Below are 13222 nucleotides of genomic sequence, written 5' to 3' on the forward strand. Positions count from 1 at the left end.
TCTCTCTCTCATTCCCACTTTCTTCCCATACCAGTTCCTACTCATTTAATGGATATAAACGGGAGAAAAATACATCATAAAATACTTATTGAATGCCTACTATGTGCAAGGCACTATTCTAAGACCACTTTGGGGAAATATGAAAAACTATAAATCCTAAAGTTATTTTGAAAATTATTTTTAAAAAATATGAAGTAGTCTTTGCTCCAAGAGGGTCACAGTTAGATGGAACTGGGCAAAATGGGTAAAAAAAAATTAAGTAACACAAAAAGTAATACAGTGAAACATGACAGAGTACTCATGTAGGAGGCAGGAAACCCAACTTGGAAACCTGGCTTCAGAAAACCACAATGGATCAAGCAGTGAAAGTAAATTCAAACATCTGGCCCATTCCTCCCCAAAAGAGTTAGAGCAAAACAAAACAAAACAAAACTTGCTACTTGTCTCAGACTGACTAACATTACAGAGAAATGGTGTGTACCATGGAGGGATTTCCTTGAAAGAAGGGTGTATGTAGGACAGTAAAGCCACAGCTTATGTAATAACTTTCATTGGTTCAAAACTGAATTTCAGGCCAAACTGGATGCAGGCCAGGACTGCCAAAAAACAGAGCAGGAGCTAATGTAAACAGTACACACCACCCGAGATCTCTGCCTGGACATGGGCCACATCCTGGCTGAAGAGAATCTTCCAGACCAGCAACTTTTCATAGCATTGCAACAGTGTTCTGCCTGCAACTACCTTCCTGTAGCTACAGTCATTAGCATATTTTGCAGAGAGAAAGCAGAAAAGTTTAATTGTCCCTAATTATCCAGATCAAGAAGGCACCCAGATAATGGTTCTCAGATTTCTTTCCTGGTGTCCATGTAATTTCCTTGCCTCTGGCTTCATTATATCTCTCCAACTGGAAGAAGACCATGGTTTCTGAGGCTGCTTTCCATAACAGATCCACTGGTTCCTGTGAAGGCTGTGGCCTGTGCCATCCGGACTAGGGAGGAGACAAAGGTCTCTTGTGTAGAGGAGTCAGGACACCAATTTTTGCATAGCTTTGGGTGTATGTGTGTATGGCACCCCCATGGACCCAGTGAGGAAGGACTGAAATACAAGTAATGTGTAATCAGAAGCCATCACAATTACAAATGTAAATGAACAGGCAATTGGCACTGACCTTTGTAGATTGTTAGAGGACTAATTAAGGCAAATCAGGAACTCTGTTCCAACTGAAAAACAAGATAGTATATCCCTGTCCTTGCCACATAAAGGGAAAAATACAAAGAATCATTCACACATAACATGAGGGGGTTGGGGTGCATTGTTACATATAAACTCCCTTCCCCCCACAAAAGACAAGGCACATCAGGAATTTTTATAATTAAAGCCCCAATCATATTAAAACTAGCCTAGCCCTACTCATAGAGACGTACTTCCTCATATGTCACCTTGGCGGGAGGGGTTCCCCCATAATGCCTAGGCCTACCAGAGGTCCTCAGAAGTACTCTTAAGAAAACTAACTTAAAAATTCAGTGTTCCCTCAAAGCTCCTCTAGTCTTGTGCATTTCTAATAGATAAAGGAGAAATGATTCTCTCCAAGTACTTAGAAATCAAAAAATTTTTAAATGTAGCAATCAAATATAGTCTTTACTTAAATTCTGTATTGAAAATATATCGTCTTTTCCCTCTGTCCATTTCCCTTAAGGACCAACTTAAAAATGAGGAGAAAAAATCAAGATCATTTCTCTAGCTTCAGTTTTGCACAGTATTATTACAAGGTGGAACTAAGTACATTGGAGCCCAGGTGGAACATTTTAGGGTCATCAGAAAAATGATAGTCAAACTCCTTTTGAGAAAAAATACAGTTAAATGCAATTTATTATTATAGTCTTCCTTATGCCATTTCTTATAATTCAAACTTAAGAGAATTTTAAGAGACAGTTTAGGACTAAAATGAAATATTCAATATTTACTTTAGATTGAATCAGAACTTTCAGAAAAAAAAGTCTTTTTAAATTGTCAATTAAATCAAATGAGCACGATTTTCAGTGAGGTCTGAGTCCCTGATGATTGGGATGACTGGGTCATGTTCTGGATTTCCTTCTACCTCCAAAGCTGCGGGACAGATCAGCACAAAACCCCATCCTGAATCACAGCAGCATACTATCTAGGTCTGTGCAGTTGACTGATCCAAGCAAAGGGAAGAGTCCAATACTTTGAAATTCCTCTCCCTGCTGTTGTCTCTGCAGGCTCTTTATATTTTTAAGGTCTCTTGAAACTCCAGGTGATCAGGTCCTTCTCTAAATTATGTGAAGATCTAATCATATACATACATATATATGTGTGTGGGTGTATAAATTATATATATATATATATATATATGACAGGTATATTTTGATAAGTAGTGCTTATCATCAACACAAGCTGCCCTTGTGTTAAGTTTAGAAATCTGTGTTCCTGAAAGAGAAGGCAGATAGTGGAAGGGCAAGAGATGGAGAGCATGAAGAAAATGCTGATGAATGACCCAAGGATGTGACAGAATAGAACTGGCTAGTTTTACTGGGGAGTCAAGTATTCCATTAATGGGGGAAGGAAGGAAGGAAGGGAGGGAGGGAGGGAGGAAGGGAGGAAGGAAGGAAGGAGGAGGGGGAGGGGGGAGGGGGGGGGAGGGGGGGGGGGGGGGGGAAGGAAAGGGGGAGGGGGAGAGGGGAGGAGGAAGGAAGGGAGGGAGGGAGGGAGGAAGGGAGGGAGAGAGGAAAGGTAATGTTGCCTATGGTGGGCCCCCTCTGAAGCAGATAGCTAGCACTCTGGCAAGGGCTGCTCAGTCAAATACAAGGTAAGAACAATCTGGCCCCAGGTGGAGGCCAAGAGATAGGTTCAGCAACAGTCTTTGTTCACCTTTGAAGAGACAGCTAGCACATAGCAGTATTAGCTAAGAAGATTAACATTTAAGCAAAGTGAGCAGGCCACTAGCATGAAGCTGCATCACTGATAAATGAACTGAAAGCCCAGCTTGGGGGAAGCGGGGGAACCTAATGACATCGCCTCCATCTCTCTGGAACTCTGACTTCTGGGCTGGTTAAAATCAGGTAGTTCTATTACTATAGGGCATCAAGAGGAACAATTGGAACCAAATAATCTGGTCGATGAGATGGGGACAGCAGGGGAGAGCAGAATAGGTCCTAGGAATGTTAGAGAATAGATTCAACCACTTATGACCATGGTCAAGACTCTTCTGTTGGCCAATGTGTTAACATGAGAGAGAAGCTTACAGTACCTGAAGCATGGGGCTATTGTTGGGGGAAAGCATTTTATAAACTGTAAAGCATTATAGAAATGTGGACAATTATTTGGTCCCTGGGTGGATCTCTGGTCTTACCAAGGAAGATACTAGTCCCCAACAACAGTGATCACAGTCTATCCACACCTTCTCATTCTCTGATTCATGCTTATATCCTCTCATAAATCCACCACTGGGGACCCACCCAACATGCTGGGGGCCTTGTTCTGGCTCTCTTGGCATTTCATTGATATCAATGGTATATGCAAGCTGTCCATCTATCACCCCTCTTCCTTGCTCCCTGATCAGTCAACCTCTGTTTCTAACAGCATCTAATTCTAAAGACGTCCTTTGCACCACTTCTCCTGTGCAATTCTTCATTTTTGACATGCTGTGCCCTACCTACATCTGCCATGCTCCTCCCAACTCCCCTTTTGGGTAGGTGACCCTCAACTTTGATTTTTCAATAGTTTATAGCCATAGGTTGAAGAATATCAATGTTAGAAAGCTTGGCTTTTGTTTTGACAGGAAACTTAGGGTCCCTAAAAGCACCAGGCAATTTCCTAAAGGTATTCAAGTCTGTTCTCCTCTGCTGTTCATTCTGACTGATTCTGACTGCTATTGATTCTGACTGTATGTTCAGGATAAAACTTGTTTGAGGATGGTTTTTAAGGCTGATTTTTATTTTTTTTTTTTACTTTACCAAATTAAATGATTCTTATAGTCAATGTACAATAAACACAATGGAACTTTGTATGTTTTATATCTCTAAGTCAACTGTGCTGTAGAATATCATTTGTGAGAGCCTGCCTTGTGCCTTCTCATTCTTTCATCAAGGACACCCTTTTAGTGCACCTGTCAATTATTCTCATAAAGATTTTGTAGTGATAGAAAGCAGACATAGGGATCCAGAGTCATTTCAATTTGGCAGCCATGAAATGGGTATTGTTACTAGCCTGCTTGCCCCTACATACTTCACTAGATGGTTGTGAGAATGTGCTTTGTAAAGTGTCAAGCACACTGCATAAATGCAGCTATTTTATTATGGGCACGACTTGAAGGATGAATGCAATGCTTCGTTTTGGCCACTGGCCTTTGCTGTGTCCAGCCACATTCATTTTGTACTTCTCTGGCTTCCGCCAGTAAATCCATGCCCTCCAGTAAATTGGGAAATGTCATCATCTTGGGAGACCCAATCATCTTTGTTTCTCACGACCCTCGGCCCCTCAGATTGGAGGGTGGAGTTATAAATGCCTCCGCTTATAGAGAGGGAAAAGGACTGACTCCAGGACATCTCTTCATTTCCCATCCCACTGTACTCTGATTTCCTTGACTCCTCTACCAGGTCACACCCACTACCCTTCCCCCCTTTCAGCTTTCTTTTGTATGTTTCTCCTTCCCTTAGATTGGAAGATCCTTAAAGGCAAGAACTGCCTTCTTTTTCATATTTTTAACCCCCCAAGGATTGCCTGGAACATAGTAGGTGCTTAACAAATATTTAATGACTGACTGCTTCACACATTTTCACTACAATCAAGGGTCTCCTCCTAAGGGTGGGAATTTACAAACTGTGTTTGTTGAATATTAATTCCCCTAAAGAGGCAATACTCAAAACCACTACAATTTTTTTTAAAGACAAATCATGTTTCATTTTTTGCAGATTTCTTCAGCCTCTGATGCTTACCAAATACATGCATTTACATGGACTTAAATTTCATTCCTGGTGAAGGTTTTGATATGCAGCTAGTTATAATACTGTAATTTCAGTAACAACAATAATTATCTTAGAAGAAAAGAGGTCCTAGTGAGGAAGAATCAGTGCTGGGGATGCTTGCTAGACTTTATCATGGGAATTCCTGCTACTTACATAGAAAGCAGATAACTCAGAATTCCATTTGGGGAAAATGTGCTGGTTTTACCAAAATAAAAAATAGTTAATGATAAAAAAAAAAAGAGTGCACTCATACAAACGTGTCTTACGGATGTTAGTGCATCTGTAGGCTTTAATAATTCATTTGATAGCTTTATTAGCTTACAACTGCACTAAGATTTTTGGAGCACATTTTTATGGTGCTTCCTTTGTCATCACCCAGTAGGGTAGGCCATACAAACATTATTACTTCTACTTTACAAGAGAGGAAACTAATCTCAAGGAGTTGACCATAGCCAAATGGATCAGTGTGACCAAGTCCAAGTCTTCTGACCAACCACATTTCTTTCTATTGCACCAGGTTATCTGTCCTAAGAGGCATCAGGAAACAACAAGAAGAAAGTACCACCTTAATTCTTCAGCAGAAGAGAATATCCATATCTATCTAAAGGATACTAGAAAGCAATTCAATTTTAAGCCCCACAGATGTTGCTAAGGAATTGATGAGTACTTGGACATTTCCAGTACAGGGACAAAAGATTTCATTGTTAAAATATAGTGCCTGAGTGAGGGAGGTGATTACCATTACCTCCTCTGCCCCTATGAGATCACATTTGGAATATTCTGTTGAGTTCTAGGGGCCACATTTTAGAAGGACATTTTGACAAATAAGTGTATCTAGGGGAGAACTACCAGAGTCGGGAGAGGGTCAGAAACTATGCTATGAGAGAAGTGACTGGGGGCAAAGGGGAAGGGGCAAAGCCTAAAGAAAGAGACTCGGTGGGCACACGCGGGTGAGGGGAGAATATGATGGTTGTCTTCCAAATATCTAAAAGATTATCACATGGAAGGATTAGATTTGTACTGTGTGGCCCCAAAGGGCAGAACTAGAAAGGGGATTTTGGCTCCAGGGAAAGAGAATTTGCTAACAATGACAGCTATTTGAAAATGGAATGGGATGCCCCAGGGAGAAAGGAGTGAGCTCCTCCAGGTAAGTCATATGAAAATATGCCAGTGATGCCGTCCATACTGTGGGATCCATACTGTGGGATCCATAATGCTGGTAGGGGCCAGAGTAGGCACATGAAATCTATCTACAAGCCTTAGGATCTCTGGACCTGAGGTTAAAAACCACTTGGCTAGAGGAACCAAGTTATAAGGAAAAGGGGGTTCAGAGTCTAGCAAGAATGAATTAGAAGATGTCAGGTACTGTGGTTCATGCCTATAATGTCTGCTTACAGGGAGCTTGGGAGTTCCAAATGGCAGAAGGGCTAAACTGACCTTTGCTACTTTTAGTACCTTTGGTTGAACCTCCAGCAGAATGAAGCCCAAGTTGGAAGTTAAGCGGATCAAAGCTTTTGTGCCAATCTGAAGTGAGATCAGGCCCAAGAGTGGCTGCTTGTATACTCTGGTCTGGGTGAGATGGGGAGAACCAGCCTCAAATGAAAAAGAACTAGAGGAAAGGGTTTAAAATATGATGAAAATCTATAAGTTGTTGGGGATCAACAGCAAGGAGGAAAAGAAATTATTAAAAGTGAAATCAAGCCAAATAAAAAAAAAATAAACCAATAGGAACTAAAACCCTTTTAATGGCGAGATGTTGCTGTTATACTTTAGAGGAAGTTGCTCAAAGGCCCAGAGCCAGGGCGTTTCTTGCTGGCAAATGCTTAGCATACTGCCATACACACGTGACTACTTAGGTATTAATTAATGGTGGTGGAGATCAAGCAGAAACTCTAATGGCTGAGGTATTTAGAATTATCCTAGATAATGCATCTTCAAAAACCCTGGAGGAGACAACCTTGCAAAGACCTAAAGGTTAGACAAAAATTGGCGCTGTGATTTAATAGACCCTCCGTGGATACCGTACCAACTTTTCTAAACAAGTTTTATCTACAAAAGATCTGAAGAAGTAATAGTTTGACTTTCCCCTGTAATGTCGAGAAACTCAACTGTTCCATCAAAGGGAAAAAATTCTCTCATCCCTCTGGATAACCTAACAGCTTAGACAAATATTAACACTTAAAGGAAATTCTGAGGTGAGAGAGAAATCCCAGTGTTTTACCCATCTACCTTTTCTCCCAAAGGTGCTTTGAAAAATATACATAATACACATCACTGCATGTGCCCAAGGGCCTGAATATCTCAGTATTAAGATTCTCAAGCTAACTTCTCTACCTGTCAGTCTAGAGTTGGAGATTCTTCAAGATCATAAACGATTTTCATTTAAGTCCTATATTATCAGAAACATGATTGAAAATAACTTAAAAAAAAGACTCCCTAAGATATTCATAACCCAATTCTTACGTGTGTTTCTGGGTTGTTGCTTTTTTTTTTAATAGTAGAAAGGGAGTAATCCCTTCAAAGTTGTAGGCTAGACTTTTAAACCACAAACTGCCTCTCTTTTTAAAAAATTTAATACTACATGCAGCAACTCATTTGTTTCCAGCTAATTGTGGCAATAATTTGAAGCCACATTCTCTATCTGAGGGACTGACTGAGTTCAAAACAAAACTTATCTCCTTAGAGTTGGCCATCTTAATTGCCTGGTACATTACCTTTTTATAAAGATTTAATTCTGACATGTGTCCAAAATTCTTAATTAAAGCAGAAGCAGATTCCTACAAATCAACCAATCAATACTTCTTCTGAAACATATTTGTAATCTTTACAGCCTCACGTATTGCTCAGTTACAAATACGTGGTTTATATACACCAATACCTTCTTCAGTAAATTAAAAAAAAACAAACCAAACCAAACATGAAAACAATCCTTCAGGAAGACCTACAAAGCCGGATCCCTTTAAAGCCCTAAAATCCCCAAAGCCACATATCAACCACCACCCCCCCCCCCCACGAAAATCCAACTAAAACCCAAGACTCTTGTGTTACCACAACTGGGTGTCAGAGCGAGGATCAGTGTCAGCTGGAGAGGTCACTCACCTGCATCGGTAGCCGGGCACTTGCGGATGGTGAAAATCTGGCCCAAGTCTTCTTCTTCCTCGGGAAGGCCCTTCTGGAGTCTCTGCAATTTGCGTAAGCTCTCGCTCCGCTGATGTTTCATGGAGCGCACGTGCTGAATGAGGTTAAGCTTGGCCTTGGTGGAGTAGCTACACAGCACACAGTGATAATAGCAGCTCTCTCCCTCTACCCCAGTCTCGTGTTGCTGGAGGTGCTGTGAACAGAAGATAGGGTGATGAGTGAGTGGGGCCTGCTGTCAAACTCCCTTCCCTCCCTCTGGACTGGGATCGCCCCATTTCCAGTTATTCAGGCAATCCCCAGGCACTTGGGGATAAACTTCCCAGTCTGCTTTAAACACTCAGTAGGGCCCCTCCCCTGAGTGCTCCCTTTCTCTTTTCTATCTCCCCAATTCACCCCTAAACAGTGCTCCATGAATTCAGGTCAATGCAGTGCACAGACTGTCTCAGGAAGATAGGCCAGTAAGATGGCTGATTAAAATCTTTTCAGCAAGAACCATAGCCTGATAGTAGAAAGCCTGAACTGGAGACTCCCTTCCCCAGGGACAAAAGGAAGGATGATTTCTCCTAAACAACTCACTGATGTGACAATTAGATTGTGAGCTCCTTGAAGGAAACGGACTGTTTTTTGGTTTTCTTCATGGACACATCGTAGGTGCTTAATAAAAGTCTGTATATCTGACTATAAGGCTCACTGGTTTACCCAGTGGGCTAAATTCCACTCACTCCAGAGAGTCTGAATACAAGTACACCAAATTCCCTACAATAGAGGGAGTATAACCAATTTTAGGAAGCCTGGGACCTGGCATCGTTTAAAGATCTATCCCAGCAATGAGGTCAACCCCTAGAAGGGAAACTACCATTGGAAACTACCACCTGGGTGGATTAACACCTGCACGTTGGGTATCTTGGGAAAAAAATACATCCCTTCAGGGACAACCACTATAGACCAGCATGTCAACAAGAAGAGGCTGCGGATGAGTGAGCTGGAAAATACCAGGACGTGGAGGTGGCTCTCGTCCAAACGCCAGAGAGCCGGCCTTCTGATCTCGTCCTCTCTTTACCACAATGTCCAACTTCCTTTTTGAGGAAGAAATACAACTTTTAAAGTGTCTCAAGAGTTTAATTTCTCTCCACTCCTAAGTTCTTTGTAGGTAAGGCCTGTGCCATGAGTAGTACTGTCCCCTGGACGTTTTAGGTCTTTCCTATGACACATGTAATTTATCACCAAAGAAAGGCTAGAAGTCACAGAGAATGGAATCTTCTGGCACTAAAGTACATTCATTTTTTAAAAGGAATACTTTAAAGTGTGCCTCTTTTGCATGCTGTAGCCAAGCCGGCTAGCTGCCTGCCCTGCCCACTCCCCTAGTCTTTGCTTCCCTACAAGGGATCCACATCTGGTGGAATCTCTGCTTCCTCTTGGCATGCCATGTTGGTGCCAGCAAGTACAGCTTAGAACAAAACCTTGAACAGGTTGTCCTTTTGGATGAGCCCCTAAGGTACTTCTAGGATGCCCTATAGTCAGAAGAACATCAGTTAAAAAAAAAAAAGACAAGTAAACTTATGAGTGAAGATAATTCCTGTTTGATGACACTGCTCCTTGAAACTCTCGTGTTCATACACATGTCCTCAATTCACTGAAAAGGTGTGAAAAATCTGGAGACATGTTTGCACATTGTTTGGAGTCGGAACATGAATGCCCTGGGTAATCCATGTAGAAAATTATTATGGATTGAGCGCTGAGGCCTTCAGCCCTTAGTCATACACACAAGCAAAATTATTCCAGGGAAAATCTTGCTCTGGAATACAGATTCTCAGATTCTGGGTGAGGACTAACACAGTTTTCCTGTGCACCCAACAGGAAAATTCCCTCTTTCCAAATGGGTGGATTAACCTGCATTAACCTGCACATTTGGTACCTTGGGAAAAAATAAATCCATTCAGGGACAACCATTCTAGACCAGCATGTCAATGTGAGGGGGCTGAAAAGAGGGAGCTGAGTAATGTTTGATGTTGTAAGAGCTATAGCTGGGATAAAGCAGTTCTCTTGGAATAATTCAGCAGGTTTCATGAAGTACTCACTTCCTAACTGCCTCCCCCCCACCCATGGGTTTAGAAGGAGATTTAGCAGGAAAAAAGGTGACCTGCTGTGTGAATGGATTCTAAGATTGAGGCATCCACCACACGTAACTGTGGTTCAGGACTCTCTCCGTGAGAGAATGTAAGTGGGAAATATTTAACAGAACAAATATCCACTCAAACACAGATGATGTGAATGTGTTGTTTTCTAAGTCAACATGCAGCTGTGGGGATCCTTATGTATGGAGCAGTGGTCCCCATTTCTATGTGTATGTGACACCATATTCTAAGGGACTCTAAACTCAGACACTAGAGAAGCCGTCGCTGGTAAAAAGAAGGAGGGAAAGCCATCCCAGAGGGTTGGGCTGTCCTCTCCCGACTCGTATCCCCTTCCTGGCTTCCCTTAAGTCTCAGGTAAAATCTCACAAGAAGCCTTTCCCATCTTGGTGCCTTCCCTGCAACATAACCCCAATCTATCCTCTCTATAGAGTGTTTGTACAAAGCTATCTGCATGATGGTTCCCCCATTAGACTGTAAACCCCTTGAGAACAGGGCCTATATTTTCCTTTTCTCATATCTCTAGTGCCTTATAACCCACAATGCCTAGCACAGCACATGCTTCATAAATGCCAACTTGGGAAATGACTTATGGGCCCCAATTGAAGCTTTTCTTTCCAGTCACCACCCTTCTCCTGGACTTTCCCCAGCAGGTTTGATTAAAACCAAAACTCCACCAAGCTACGTGAACAAGGTTTTGGTATGGAACTAGAGAGAACAAAGCTATAGGATGGACGAGTAGGAGCCTTAAGTCACAGAGACAGGAGAATTACATTTAATAAAACTACCACTAAAACGGAATGAATTAAAAACAACAAAAAGAGCCATGGAATCAGAGGCAAGAATTCCAGTCAAGGGACCCTGGTGGCATCATAAACCATGAAATCGGAGCCATTATCATCCCCTCTTAGCCTCTAAGCCAGTTCCCCATAACCTCCATCTCTCCCTGCCACCATCACTCAGGATTTCCATGTAATAAAGTGCTACATTTTTTTTCTATAAAAGTCTATTATGGGTCTGCTATGCCTACTCCAAAGAAGCTTGAATTTCCACCCACCACGAGATGGCGGGGAGTAACAAACATGGCACAAAGTGTCCGAATGGGCTTGCTAAAATGTCTGTCGTGCATTCCTGAATCTATGGATTCCTGGGCTAATTCTAAATCAGGACAACTCTCTCATCCTGCAAAACCCTACTTTGAAAACTTGACATAGTGAAGATGCTGCCAATTCACTCTGCGTTCTTTTGTCACTGTCATTAGGCATTCTCTTGGGGCAGTAGAAATTATTTTGTCTATTACTTCAGATCCATTTCTAGGGAAAACAGTTATATAAAGCCAACTTCTGAAAAAGAGGAAAAAAGGAGGAAAGGGGGAAAAACCAAACAGGGTGACTCTACTCTGCGTTCTCACAAAAGTTTGAGAAAAAGGAACTGGGGATTGGCGGTGTTAGTTCATTCTCTTAAGGTATTAGATGAAAAATTCAGACCAACTAATTTCTAGTCTGCTAAAGAATGCACAAATTTATCATCTTGCCTCTCACATCCTTTTTCAACTAGTCTAATGTACTAGAAATAACCCTGCATTTGGAATCAAAGGACCTGGCTCTGAATCCCATCCTGACCATTCATTATCTCTGTGACCTTGAGCAAAACCCTCTCTTTGCCTCAGTTTCCTCTTGCGGGATTTGGACTAGATGGTGTTTAAAATCCCTTCCAACTCTAAATTTATGGATCCATATATCTGCATCTTCCCATGCCCCAGCTGGAAGCTCTGAAATATCCACACTTATTATAGTGTCTGAAAATTCCAACAGCTAGAGAAATACCAATGCCAATCCAACTTCAGGAATATAAGACCTAAACCATTGCAGCTTTGCTGTTTCTTTAAGTACCCTGGACTAGAGTTGTCTGACTTGCTGGACCTACAGCAGCCCACAAAATTTCCTAATGCTGCTCAAACCTGATCAAAAAATGATTAACAAAAGAAATAAAAATGCAATAAAATATAGCTGTTCATTTGTGGTTGTCTAAATCAATATGTGATTGCAGGAGTCCATTTCTATGTGAGTCTGACACCACTGACCACCTCTTCCTATACAAGACTGTCTGCCCAATCTTCCCAATATTTGGAGCCTGAGATACCCCTGGTCTCACTTGTGCACCTGTCAGCCACCTCCAGGTTTTTCTCTGGACTAAATAAAAAGCAGAAGGGGGCTAGAGAGGTACATCTGATCCCAACAGGGTAAGTCAGCCAACGACACTTCCAACCCTCAGAAGGGAGTAGGAGATGTTTTCATTTGCAGTAGGAGAGAGAGAATAATTTGTTCCTGACCCAGCTAATTAGAATACCCTCAATTGGGATCACAATGTATTTAATTAAATTCACTGTAATATATGAAGAATCCACCAAGGCACAAATCCCAATGGTACACTCAATGAAGGAACTGCTTTCTTTCAGAGTTTCTTCCCTTTCACAAGTCAGAAAATTTTCCTCCCTCCCTTCCCCCATCACCTTGAATTTCTCTACCTTTTCTTCTAAAATCTGGGACTCCCCTCCAATCCCATGGGGAAAAAGCATTATGTGCAATTCAATTTAATTTTAATTCAACAAATATTTATTAAGTTTCTAAAATGCTCCAAGCCCCGGGGGTATGAAGAGAAATGCAACATGGACCCTACCCTAGAGGAGCTAACAATATAGTCCCTGGACGATGACTCATGAGGCGGGTTATAGCGGACATTCTTTTTCAAAGATGGGAGGTACAACATGGCCACTGACACCCCTTTTCACTCTAAATTTGGTGGTAGTGTAAAGGTGTGGGAAAGCCACAGAGGCAAGTAACTAGAATGTAAGAGACATCAAACGAGAGGTCTGGGAGAGGGGCTAGACAACATTTATGGGAGAAGTTCATTTTCACCTGTTTGGGGCGGGGGAGAGGTAGGTGGAAAGGGCGAGAAAGGCGTCAC

General features: G+C 41.8%; 1 protein-coding gene across 1 annotated transcript in view; it reads right to left on the reverse strand.

Moving 5' to 3' along the window:
* The window catches only part of ZFHX3 (zinc finger homeobox 3), a 222878-nt gene that overhangs the window by 139194 nt on the left and 70462 nt on the right, over positions 1–13222 (reverse strand). The window contains exon 4 of the mRNA XM_069085456.1: positions 8085–8316. Within this exon, the coding sequence (XP_068941557.1) occupies positions 8085–8316 (232 nt within the window). The remainder of the gene's footprint in view (positions 1–8084; positions 8317–13222) is intronic.

The sequence above is a fragment of the Petaurus breviceps genome, unplaced genomic scaffold (assembly GCF_028583685.1).
Source record: "Petaurus breviceps papuanus isolate PSGF00001 unplaced genomic scaffold, PetGlider_PUasm1.0 176, whole genome shotgun sequence".
NCBI classification, from domain to species: domain Eukaryota; kingdom Metazoa; phylum Chordata; class Mammalia; order Diprotodontia; family Petauridae; genus Petaurus; species Petaurus breviceps.